Raw genomic sequence first — 13,018 nt, 5'->3', positions numbered from 1 at the left:
TCTTTTTCCATTCTGTAAGCTGCTGTTTTGTCATGCTGACTGTGTCTTTTGCCTTACAGAAACTTTTTAGTTTCATGAGATTCTTTTTATTAAGTGTTGATCTTAGTGTCTTCACTATTGATGTCCTGTTAAGAAAGTTATCTCTGAGATGGCTCAGCCATTAAAGACTAGGATCACAACCAAAAAAGTTGTCACTCATAAAGCCTCTATGCATGTTGTTACTAAATTTTTTTTCTATCCTTTTGGTTATTGTATTGTTAGTCTCACTGGCATGTTCTGCCTCAGCTTCCTGCCAGAAATTGTTAGGACTGTGTGTTTCCCTATTTGGCAAACCAAAGACAAGCCTTTCTTGCGAGTCTTCAGAGAATCCCAGACAGATAGGATAGTGGTTGTTCTGGGTTGCTGACTTCTAGAACTCTAAGATAAGTCTGTTGTGTAAGTCACTAAGTATGTAATAACATATTATAATAATAGTACAACATTAATACAGAGTCTCTTGATTATTGGACTGATAACCCAGCCATGATGACACATTTCTGTTCGTGCACAAGCACGCTCGCACACACACACACACACACACACAATTTGGCAGGCATTTTGCTGGTTTTGAAAACTCTGACATTTATTCATCACAAAAGTCTGAAATGTTATTTAAATACTGTGTCATATTTCAAGACCATTTCTTTTGTCACTGCTCTAAAAATGTTTCTGTAGTGGTCACAGGAATTACTTCTTTAGGGGAATCTTTAAACTGTGATAAGATTTCTGTTTGAGCTGCCAAGTCTTATGTGTTTGAGTCTTGACTAGACTTTGCAACAATAAATATTGTAGTAGCAGTTTATTGTAAATAATATCCTGGCTTGAAATCTTTTGTTGATACTTTCTCATAACCTCCTACCAATATCAAGATGGGAAGCAGGAAGACATTATGGTACAGAAGGAAATTATAGCTCTATTTAATGAAGTAAATATTAATTGCCAAAGGCTTGCATGCTTATTTGTTAATGCCTCCCTACCTTCCTCCCTCCCTCCCTGACTCCCTTCCTCCCTCCCCTTCCATCCCTGACTCCCTTCCTCCCTCCCTTCTTGTCCTTTTCTCAGGGGTATCCAGGGCTTCCATTGACTCACTAGGATGACTTATATAATTTGAAACTCACTACCATCAGAGTTATGATTTATTACAGTAAAAAGAACAGAAAGTATAAAGTCCAGTGGAAGCTAAATATAAGTTCCTGTTGGTGTTTTCACAATGGAGTTGTATACTTTTAGCAAGAAATTGTGATGATCTGTGAAATTGTCTACTAGGAACCATGGGTGAGCTTAAGTCAGTATCCAGTGTGCTTCTTCAATGTTGGTCATATAGGCAGTAGTGGCATGTGACTGAGATTCCCCATACTTCAGGTCCCTATAAAGAAAGCACATATTCACTAGAAATGATACTAGTTAGAAGCTATCTAGAGAAGTTGGTACAGTCTACTTTAAGGCCCTGAGCATGATAAGGTGTAATAATATTTATAGCATTTCATATTCTTGATTCTCAGAAGTTGGCTAAGGCTGAACCAACTAAGCAAGTCAGTTGGTAATGTGCAAGGCTTGAGTATCTCAGTCCTGTATAGTTTGCTTTTTTCCTGTAGATGTTCCTTTTCATGTAAAAGTTCTCCTCTGTGGTTTTATTATTGTGACTGTGTACTTTCTTTTGTAGTTCGCAGTTGCTTACTTTTTGCTATTCTCTTGTTGATATTTCTCTGGCTTTCATGTCTGTACTTGAAAATGAAACACACTCTAGCCTTTTCTATAGTATGAATAATGAATCTCACCAGTGAATCCTTATGCACTAACAGCTCCCCCTGCTTCTGTTTCAGACTGGATGAGAAATGCTGAAAGCAAAGCATTGGTTCCAGCACAGAGTATTTTTGAGGAAGGACAATCCAATGGAATGACATTAGAAAGATATATATGGGATGATCCTTGGCTCTCCAGGCTAGGAGTTTTGGGATGTAAAGACCAATTAGAAATGTGTCACATGAACCAGAGTACAGGTATGAGGCAAATGGTCTTCATGCAAAAACAAGTACTTTCTCAACGGGGTTCTGAATTCTGTGAACTTGGCACAGAGTACAGCCAAAGCTTAAACTGGGTTCCGTCTCAGAGAGTTTCTCAATTAGAACATTTCTATAAACCTGATGCACATTTTGAAAGTTGGAGATGTAATTCAGCCATAATGTATGCAGATAAGGTTACCTGTGAAAATAATGATTATGACGAAGCCTTCTGTCAGTCTCTTCAGCCTGTTTACCCTGCAGGAATGCAAACTGGAGATAATCTTTTCAAATGTACTGATGCTTTGAAGTCTTTCAATCATATTATACATTTTGGTGATCATAAAGGAGTACATACAGGAGAAAAACTCTATGAATATAAGGAATGCCATCAAATCTTTAACCAGAGCCCATCACTTAATGAATACCCAAGACTTCAAACTGGAGGAAACCAGTATAACTATAAAGAATATGAGAATATCTTTTACTTCTCATCCTTTATGGAACATCAAAAAATTGGTAGTGTAGAAAAAGCATATAAATACAATGAATGGGAGAAAGTTTTTGGGTATGACTCATTACTTGCTCAACATACAAGTACTTACACCACAGAAAAACCCTGTGAATATAACAAATGTGGAACATCTTTTATTTGGAGTTCTTACCTTATTCAGCATAAGAAGACTCATCCTGGAGAGAAACCTTATGAATGTGATAAGTGTGGAAAATCTTTTAGGAATCGTTCGGCCCTTACTAAACATGAACGGACTCACACTGGAATAAAACCCTACGAGTGTAACAAGTGTGGGAAAGCCTTCAGTTGGAATTCTCACCTTATTGTACACACAAGAATCCATACCGGAGAGAAACCTTATGTATGTAATGAATGTGGGAAATCTTTCAACTGGAACTCACATCTTATTGGACATCAGAGAACTCATACTGGAGAGAAACCCTTTGAGTGTACTGAATGTGGGAAGTCTTTTAGCTGGAGTTCCCATCTTATTGCCCATATGCGAATGCACACCGGAGAGAAACCCTTTAAATGTGATGAATGTGAAAAGGCTTTTAGAGATTATTCAGCCCTTAGTAAACATGAAAGAACGCACTCTGGAGCAAAACCATATAAATGTACTGAGTGTGGCAAGTCCTTCAGTTGGAGTTCACATCTTATTGCTCACCAGAGAACTCACACGGGGGAGAAACCCTATAACTGTCAAGAATGTGGCAAAGCTTTCAGAGAACGCTCAGCCCTGACTAAACATGAAATTATCCATTCTGGAATTAAGCCCTATGAATGCAATAAGTGTGGGAAATCCTGTAGCCAGATGGCTCACCTTGTTAGGCATCAAAGGACTCACACTGGAGAGAAGCCCTATGAATGCAATAAATGTGGGAAATCCTTCAGTCAGAGCTGTCACCTTGTTGCCCATCGGAGAATTCACACTGGTGAGAAACCCTATAAATGTAATCAATGTGAACGATCCTTTAATTGTAGCTCTCACCTTATTGCACATCGGAGAACTCATACTGGAGAGAAACCATACAGGTGTAATGAATGTGGGAAGGCATTTAATGAGAGTTCTTCCCTCATTGTACACTTGAGAAATCATACTGGAGAGAAACCCTACAAATGTAATCACTGTGAAAAAGCTTTCTGTAAGAACTCGTCCCTGATTATCCACCAGAGAATGCATAGTGGGGAGAAGCGCTTTATATGTAATCAGTGCGGAAGAGCCTTTAGTGGTCATTCGGCCTTACTTCAACATCAGAGAAATCATAGTGAAGAGAAACTGTAACTGAATTGATCAGAGACTTTTCTTTTATTGTGTTTTACAACATGCAATAAAAACATACAACACTAGGAGAAAATAAAAGCCTGTAAGTATTACCAAGAGGGAAGTTTTTCAGTAAGAATTCCGTAAGACTGTCTTTATTATACAGCAGGAAATCTCTTTTTTGAAGGAACCTTATGAGTAACATGAGTGAAAAGACTAGGGAAAACCTTACGGCAGTTATGTGGCTCTTATTCTATTGTCAGGAGATTATAGAGAAAAGCTCTTAAGCTTCTTCTATGGTCCGCAAAGAATCCATATTTGAGGAACATGATTGGAGAATGAGGCTTTCTAGCAAGAGGTCTTATTTGTAGATCAGTGTGCATTATTAAGGTGAAAGTCTTCTGCCAAGAATTGTGGTTTGGCTGGAAAGACACTGCCTGGAATATTAGATGGAAAGCTTTATGTTAACGTTTTGTGCATAATTATAGAAACAAATTTTGCTATTACAAAGGGAGGGTCTAGGTGCTCTTTAAGTGGTAGAATGTGGAATACTAAATCTGAATTTAAGAAAAAAAACTAGTGCAGTATTGAGTGGGGTGCTACTGTTGATCAAGGTTTAACCTCTTTAGAAAAGCTTAGTAAAGGAGATCACTAATGATAGAAGATAGAAAGGCTGTTGCATAGAAATATGAGACTGAGTTTTGAAACAGAAAGTAATAGTTAATAATCTAGTGTGTCAGTGTTCATTGGTACTTATCAATGAATTATTGGGCAGTTAGTTTATAATTCTTTTAGGCAATCACCATAAATTATAATTGTGAACACTGGCAATATACATAACTGAATGAACAACCATAAAAAATGACATACTTGTATATAAACATCTGTTGTAAGATCTACAAATGTGTGTTTGGATAAAGACCTCTTAGATCCATGGAGAAATTAACCTAGTTAATTTGTTTATTTTATTTTTTAATTTACTTTTTGTTTTATAACTACATAAGCACTTACCATGTGCTAGACTTCATTTTAAATGTTTTTAAAAATATTAACTTATTCAGTTCCCTATATTCAGTTCTATATAAAGCAAGCATTGTTGCTATCCTAGTTCTACAAATGATAAATAGAAAGAAGCAGAGATCTTGAGTAAATTACCCAATGAACACATCCAGTAAGGGTACAGTTGAGAGTGTTTGGCTCCAGAGTTTGTGTTTTTTAACCACTGTGTTTTCTCACTTTTGTTCAGTGTTTTTATAATAAAGATTTGATAATAAATCCTAAGTAACGAAAAACGAAGTTTCCTGGTTCCTGTGTCCTGAAGAATTTCCACTAACATGGGAACCAAGATTTCTTTGGAATGTGAACACCTCTGAGAAGGACCTGGGAAACCACTGAATCCTGGGTTCCATAGAATTCTACTGCTTCCAGCTTTGAGGGTTACAAACAACAGGGTAGTGTGAACTTGAGCAAGTGTAAGGACTGCCCCATGTAGATTCAGAAATTCTCCTGTTAAAACAGAGACAAGGGTATTTGTTCTTTGACATGCTGGAAGTTAGTGCTCATTGGTACACCAGTTGTTAATGTACCCTCTGAGTTCATTGTTAGCCTTTTTCATATCTTTTCCTGTATGAAAAGATTTCTTGGTGGGAGGGAGGATTTAGGAAGAGTTCTGCCTGCTTCCATCAGCTGTAGTGAGGAAGTTCCCTTAGAGGAGAAAGGAGCAAAGGGAATGAAAAGACTCAGGCGAAGATCGTCTCTGGATGTCTTCAAGGGTATTGGGTAGAAATTTGGGGCATATAAGTTTCATCTAGCACTCAAGGGTCTAGGACTTCCAGTGGTTCCTATAGATAAGAACATTAATTTTGAGGAAACTAGAAGTAATTGGACAGAAGAAATGTATGCAAATGCACATGTTTGTATATGTGAATGTGTATATGTGTGTGTGTGCACACGCATGCGTATATGTGTGTGTGTGTGTGCACGCGCACAAGCAAGGAACTTAGGTACTGAGAAAACTCTGTGAAGAAGACAATATTAGTTACAGCACACTGAGCACATACTGTGTTTAAGGCACTGTGTTGTGCATGGGCTTTTGCAGTATCATCTAATCTGTTTCTTAAGTACAGTAACCACCAGACAAGCACTATGTTGACTCCTTTTATAGATGGAAAACTTGATGTTTCAAAAAGAGAAGTAGCCTGTTCAAGGTCGAAGAACAAGGAAGTGGCAAAGCCAAGATTCAAACTGAGGTTTTTATGACTTTGGAACTTGAGCTCTTCCCCACGTTGTCTGTCACTAGCCACACACACACACACACACACACACACACACACACACACACACACACACCATATACATATATTACTAGTGTTAAAATGCTGTGTTCACTTCTGGCTCTTAAAGCTTCAGGTAACTTGGGATGTAATATTTAATGCCCTCCTTTGCAGGGTTTGATAGTCTCCTAATGAATGTTATGGGAAAAACGTAATCGAAGGCTTTTTATTGTGATTTTTGCAGTGACTCGTGGAGAAAATAGTAATGTGGCCTATGTAAGAGAGCGAAAAATGTATTTACAATAATACTACCAAAATGATACAGACCTTGCATTTTAATATCTTAAAGAAGCCCCATTTTTTAGATTTATAGACTTGTAAGGGATTGTGTATATTTTATGCAATAGTCTATAAGCACTCTGGCATCTTATTTTATAACCTTATTAGCAAGCAGTATTATCTCTTAAAGGTGTTTTTAAATGGGCCTTCCATGGTGAATCTACACTAGGAGTCAAAAGAAAGTTCCAGGGCTAAGAGTGTAGTACAGGATAGAGGGCTTGCTTAGCTCATGCAGGTGCATGGTCTAGGTTCTAATCTCTAGCACCTCCAGAGTTCCCAGATCACTGTGTCACACCCTGGAAGCACTTCTTATGTACGTTGATGTGGCACTAGGCTGTCAAGACTATTGGTAGTATTATGCCCTGCACTCTCAGGATCCCTTTTCTTATTTTGATTCCAGATGATTTATATATGGTTCAGATCATTGCCCTTTTAACTTGTCTTCCACCCCTCCACTAACTGAAACCTGCCCTACCCACTTCCATCCAGATATGTGAATTATTTCTTCGGTTGCCTACCTGCAGGCTTCAACTGTGCCCATTGAATCCTGTCAAGGTGACTGCTTTTGTTTTTTTCGTAACTTTCTCCCATCTGGACTGCTCTGTCCCTTCCCTCTAAACACAGGTTTGACTCAGGATACCCATTGTTTCCAGCTGTAATTCCACACTCTGGGTCCATCATCTACAAATCTTAACGTGTTCTTTTTCTTCCTCAGAATCTAAATTATTTTATAGCACAATTATTTATGATTCTAACACATTTTTTTAAAATTTTTAAAATTTTAATTTTAAATAGCTTGTTTTACATGTCAATCCCAGTTCCCTCTTCCCCCTCCTCCCGCAACCCCCCATCCCTCCCCCAGCCTCCCACCCTATTACTAATATTAATGACTATTGATTGATGATTCTTGTTTGTGCTTGATTTATTGATAGTGAAGTTATTTTGTGTAGTTTCTCCTCCCTTTTTCTTTCGGTGTTTTGTAAAGTGGGATTATATATTGCTTGTGTCTTTGTGAGCGTAGTTATCTTCCTTGGATCTAGGTTTTCCTTCTAGCACTGTCTGTAGATCTGGATTCATGGATACTTATTGTTTAAATCTGGCTTTGTCATGGAATATTTTGTTTTCTCCATCTATGGTAATTGCAAGCTTTGCTGTATATAGTAGTCTGGGCTGGCATCCTTGTTCCCTTAGCTTTTGTAGGACATCTATCCAGGATCTTCTGGCTTTCATTGTTTCCATTGAGAAGACAGGTGTAATTTGGATAGGTCTGCCTTTATATGTTACTTGGCCTTTTTCTTTAGCTGCTCTTAATATTTTCTCTTTATTCTGTAGGTTTGATGTTTTGATTATTATATGGCGAGGTGACTTCTTTTTCTGGTCCAGCCTCTTTGGTGTTCTGTAAGATTCTTGTATTTTCATAGGCATGTCCTTCTTTAGGTTAGGGAAGATTTCTTCTATGATTTTGTTGAATATGTTTTCTGTACCTTTGAGTTGTATTTCTTCACCTTCTTCTATACCTATTATTCTCAGGTTTGGCTTCTTCCCGGTGTCCCATATTTCCTGGATATTTTGTGTTAGGGATTTGTTGGTTTTGAGATTTCCTTTGGTTGACGACTCTATATCCTCTAATGAGTCTTCAACACCTGAGATTCTCTCTTCTCTCTCTTGTATTCTATTGGTGATACTTGCATCTGTAGTTCCTGATCATTTACCCAGCTTTTCTATTTCCAGCATCCCCTCGTTCTGTGTTTTTCTATTTCAGCTTTCAATCCTTCAACTGTTTGAGTTGTTTCCTTCATTTGTTTGGTTGTTTTTTCTTGGTGCTCTTTAGATTCTTTGAGAGATTTGTTTATTTCTTGAAATTTTCCCCTATTTCATGGATTTTTTGTTTGCTTTTTCTTCTATTTCTTTAAGGGATTTCCTCGTTTCTTCTTTGAGGGTCTCTATCATCTTCATAAAATAATTTTTAAGGTCTATCTCCTCTGCTTCGTCTATGTAGTGCTTTTCAGGTCTTGCTGGTGTTGGTTCCCTAGATTCTGGTGGAGTCTTGCTGGTCTTTCTATTGCTGAGTGAGCTCTTATTCTGTCTTCTTCCCATCTCTTCTTCCAGTCGGTGCTGGTGGGGTCTTTCCGTCTCCACTGGTCTCCTTCCTTCCTGAAGCTGAAGCTGCGGATGCTGACACTGCAGCTTAAGCTGAAGCTGGGGTTGCCAGAGTTTGGGGCCTGAAAGGGCTGATGTGTTTCTTGTGTGGTCGGGTCTTCTGGATGCCAGGAGCGGCCCCGGAAGATCGAGGGGATGGGTGTTGGGCAGGGGATGGGGAGTGTCCCCGCTGGAGAACCAATCTCACCTGAAGCTGGGCTCCCCGGAGTTTGGGGGCTGGAAGGGCTGATGTCTTTCCTGTGTGGGTGGGTCTTCTGGATGCCAGGAGTGGCCCCGGAAGCTAGAGGGGATGGGTGTTGGGCAGGGGATGGGGAGTGTCTCCCCGGAGACCCAATCTCACCTGAAGCTGGGCTTACCGGAGTTTCGATTCTAACACATTTTAATAAATCTTATGTTCTGATCTTTGTATACTTGTGGCTACCACTGACGTTTATGCCCTCCGTCTCCCACAGTCCCTTCATTGATGTTCTGGGAACCCTCTACTTTCTGTTGAAACATCCCGCACTGTTCTCATTGATTGTTGTATTAGCTTCCCATTGCTGTGACAAAAATACCCAAGGGAAAGGAAGATAAGTTCATTTTGGCAGATGGTTTCAGTCCGTGGTCACTTGAGATTCAAGGTGTCTTTGACAAAAAGCCTGAGCATTTGACTCTTATTGTATGCTATGCTGTAGAGACAGTAGAAGTGAGGTTTGCCTAAGGACAAGAATGAGAAAGCTGGGGACAGAGAATGAGATGAAAGGCTTGGGAGCCAAAGAGAATGAGGGACAAATGGACAGCTTGAGTGTTGTTCCAGGCTTGGGGGTTTGGGGGTTTGACTATCTTTTAACACATTTCATCCTGGAGATGGTCCCTTCACAAATTTAATCATCCCAACATTACCTTTGCCTCCTTCCCTACTGTACTCTATTGGTCACTGTTGTAATTTAAGAAAAGTAGCACGTGTGAGAAAGATGCAGTGTGACAAGTTTCAAGCAGAGGGTTTTATTTTATTTATTTTTGTATTAAGGAAAGGAATCATAAAAAGGGGAAAGGAAAGAAAGGGAGAGAGGAAAGGGGGGAGAAAGGAAGACAGATGGAGAGAGAGAAGGATGGGAGCTTAGTGAATATGCATAGGTGGTGCTTTTAGTGTCTGCAGCTGAGGGCGTATCCTGTCAGAACCCCAAGGACAAGCCAGTACAGATGCCTGAACACTAATAGTCACTGCTTTCCCTCCACAGTCACTCCACGTAGACTGAAGTATTTTAGCAGGCACGCTTCACAAGAAGGGTGTAGTTTTTTGGCAATGTCGGGACAGATAAGACTTGCTCCTTTCATCTGCTCAGCTGAGCCAGAGCACCTACTAGATGCGGATGTTGTGAGACTTGGAACATACTCATCACTAAACAACATCCTTGCCATTGAAAACTTGGTAAAGGAAATACTAAATGAAAAAGTGAGTGATGGGCTCGTGGGATGACTTGGCAGGCAAAGGTGCTTGCCACCAAGCCTGATGACTTGAGTTCAATATCTGGGATTGGTATGGTGAAAGGAGAGAGTTGACTCACTCAAGTTGTCCTCTGACTTTCAAATATGTGCAGACATAGCAATTATATTTAAAGTAAGTAATACGTTCTTTAAAGGGAAATACAATGAGCAGTGTATATTAAAGATACAGCACTAGGGACAGGAGGGAAGAACTCACATGGAGAATGAGATTCTGTAGGATGACTGACCAAGAAAGGAGGAGTTGGCAGAGCTGGGGAAACAAACTGGTAGTCTTCCACAATGAAACAGAAGACTGGCATAATTTAGGGGGCAGAATATTAGGAAGGGGAGTTTTTCATATCTTTGGGATCAAGAATTATGTGAAAGTGTTGATAGTAACTTTGAGGTGAGGTTGAGCCCTGAAAAGGTTTGACTTGTCCTCAAAACAAAGTGGCTCTGAAGAAAACACTTAAAACTGAGTGTACAGTGATTTATCCTTTGTTATTCCATGATGAATGTACTGCAGCGTTTGATAGAAATGTCTTCAGGCTGTAGAAAGACAACAAGTTAACTGTAGACAGCAATGATGTAAAAATTTAATCATAGGCAGCTGCAAAGAACCATAGCAATAAAATAACCTATGCAAACAGACAATGTAAAACAGACACATTAAAGTAACAATGATGTGACTGGCAGGTGACTTCAGGAGGAAGGATGGCAATCAGAAGGCAATGGAAGGTTAAAAATGCTGAGATTACAAGCCTGTAATCTTGGGGGTATGAGGCAGGAGGATTGCAAGTTCCAGGATTACCTAGACTATTGAGTGAGTTCACAGGTAGTGTGGGTAACATGGTGAGACTATCTAAAAAAAAAAAACCAAGGGGAACATGTGGAGATGACTCTTGGAGACTGCTTCCTGCACAAGCATAAGGACCTGAGTTCAAATCACCAGAACCCATGTGAAAATCTGAATGCAGTAGTGTGTGGTCATAATCCCAGAACTGGGAATGGAAGCAGGAGGTTCCCTGGGGTCTTCTGGCTAGCCAGTGTAGTCAAATTTGCAACTTCCAGGTTCAATGAGAGACCCTGTCCTGTGCAATAAGACAGCAGTTGTAGGTGATAGTATAGTTACTGTCCAGTCAGCTGGCCTGTTGCAGTGTACTCAACAAACTTTTCTATTAAAAAATAAAGTGGAGAATTATTGAAAAAGACACCAAGTTACTTCTACACACATGTGCATAGGTATACATAGAATTAACCATGCATATACATGTGAACATAGACACTAAAACTACACAAAGGGGTGGGGATATAGTTAAATGGCCATATGCTTACTAGCTTGCATAAGGACCTTGGGTTCAATTCCCAGTGAGTACCTCCTGAAGAAACACTCCAAAGTATGGAAAGTAAAGAGCTTTTTTAATGCTAAGGATACATACAATGTAAGAATTGTTTTAAAAGATTCCCTTATTTTGATTTTGTATATTCATTACATACTTGCCTGAGGAAGTCAGAAGAAGATGCCAGATCCTCTGGTACTCAGGATCTGGAGTTATGGATAGTTGTAAGCCACCATGTGGGAGTTGGAGACCAAACTCACGTCCTCTGGAAGGGCAGAAAATGTTCTTAATTTCTGGGCCACTGCTCCAGTCCCATTCTTTACTCATTAGAAATGTCATTCAGAGTTTCCAGCTCTGTCTCATAATCCTACTCTCCCAGAAGGTTGAGGCAGGATAATCTCAAATGGAAAATTCTGCCTTGAAAAGTAACATCTTTCTGGAAATGAAGATGAGATAACCCAGGAGAACCAAAGGGGATCTGCACTGAAATAAATTGTGATGATTCTTTAGGAAGAAGGAAAACCAAGACAGAAACATGCAAATCAGGAGGTCATGAAAAGCAAATAGGTTCACTTCTCCTCTGAGTGATCAAACACTTGACAGGGCTGCCTCTTCCCCTTATCATTTGTGCCCCAGCTCCTAGGTTATTCAGCAACCCTCTCTGACCTTCCAGCCAGTTCACTTTCATCTCGTTGCAATGCTGAAAAATTGTGTCATAGCACAAGCCACCATGTAACCTACTGCTGTGGAATAAGCCTCCGGTGAATATGTTATCACTCGCAATGGTTAATAATGAAGCCGGCTCTCCAATAGCTGAACAGGATAAAGTTAGGGGGGAGAGCTGAGCTGAGAATGATGGGAAGAAGAAGGGCTGAGTCAGAGGAGCCATCAGCCATGAGCCACATGGCAAAGCATAGAAAAGAAATAATAGATTAATTTAAATGTAAGGGCTAGTAAGAAGCCCGAGCTATTGGCTGAGCATTTACAATTAATATGAAGTTTCTGAGTAATTATTTGGGAGTTGTCATGACGCAGGAAAACTCCACTTATAACCCTTTATTTTTGGTCCTTTTCTTTGGCTCTATTCCCCAGTAGCATACAAGGTTGTGAACTCCATGAGAGTTGGGATGTTGTTAGCCCTGTGCTCTGTTGGCCAGAATAATAGCTTTCACACTGTGGGTGTTTGGTGGCATATTATTGCAATGATAGATCCTTTGGTTTGCTCCTTTGGCTCTGTGGATCAGACCCAGAGCATTTATGGCGGCAAATGTTCTACCACGTAGCTACACCCCCAGTTTGCACTGAGTTCTTGATTAGGCTTTGTGCAGCTTGACCTCTAGGCCAAGACTCATGAGTTCTCCCTATCTGCTTCTATCTTCTATAGAAAGGAGATGGTAGGGTTGAATGTGAAGTGGGACCACAGAAAGAGTATGTTGCAATTTTAGGGAGATGTTTAAATGGTGGAAGGATTAAGTCATCACTTCAGAGATGAAGCAAATTACCTTGGTCTTGTAGACTGACATGAGAAGTAGCAGTGTGTGTGTGTGTGTGGGGGGGGTGTCCTTAGATGCCTGGTCTTCAATCTGTGAAGGGTGGAGAACCTTGGCTTCTGAAGATACTAT

The 13,018-nt window shown here is 39.9% G+C and overlaps 1 protein-coding gene and 1 long non-coding RNA gene across 3 annotated transcripts in view; one reads left to right on the top strand and one right to left on the bottom strand.

Moving 5' to 3' along the window:
• LOC101826861 (zinc finger protein 606) overlaps nucleotides 1-5,109 on the top strand; it is a 24,594-nt gene extending 19,485 nt beyond the window's left edge. Inside the window, exon 7 of the mRNA XM_005087744.4 lies at nucleotides 1,863-5,109. Coding sequence (XP_005087801.1) covers nucleotides 1,863-3,838 — 1,976 coding nt within the window. The 3' untranslated portion in view covers nucleotides 3,839-5,109. The remainder of the gene's footprint in view (nucleotides 1-1,862) is intronic.
• On the bottom strand, nucleotides 1,167-13,018 carry LOC121135475. Of its 2 annotated transcripts, XR_005872578.1 has the most exons (4): nucleotides 12,899-13,018; nucleotides 11,554-11,661; nucleotides 2,242-2,297; nucleotides 1,167-1,405 (listed from the first exon to the last, which is right to left on the bottom strand). It is a non-coding gene; the product is annotated as an uncharacterized LOC121135475 (long non-coding RNA). The 2 variants fall into 2 exon arrangements; XR_005872579.1 differs by lacking the exons at nucleotides 1,167-1,405; nucleotides 2,242-2,297 and adding an exon at nucleotides 9,622-10,605 and having other exon boundaries at nucleotides 12,899-13,015.

This window comes from Mesocricetus auratus, unplaced genomic scaffold (genome assembly GCF_017639785.1).
Source record: "Mesocricetus auratus isolate SY011 unplaced genomic scaffold, BCM_Maur_2.0 Super-Scaffold_100038, whole genome shotgun sequence".
Taxonomy (NCBI): Eukaryota; Metazoa; Chordata; class Mammalia; order Rodentia; family Cricetidae; genus Mesocricetus; species Mesocricetus auratus.
The sequence above is the reverse complement of the archived record's forward strand: the minus strand, read 5'-3'. Positions and strand labels throughout refer to the sequence as shown.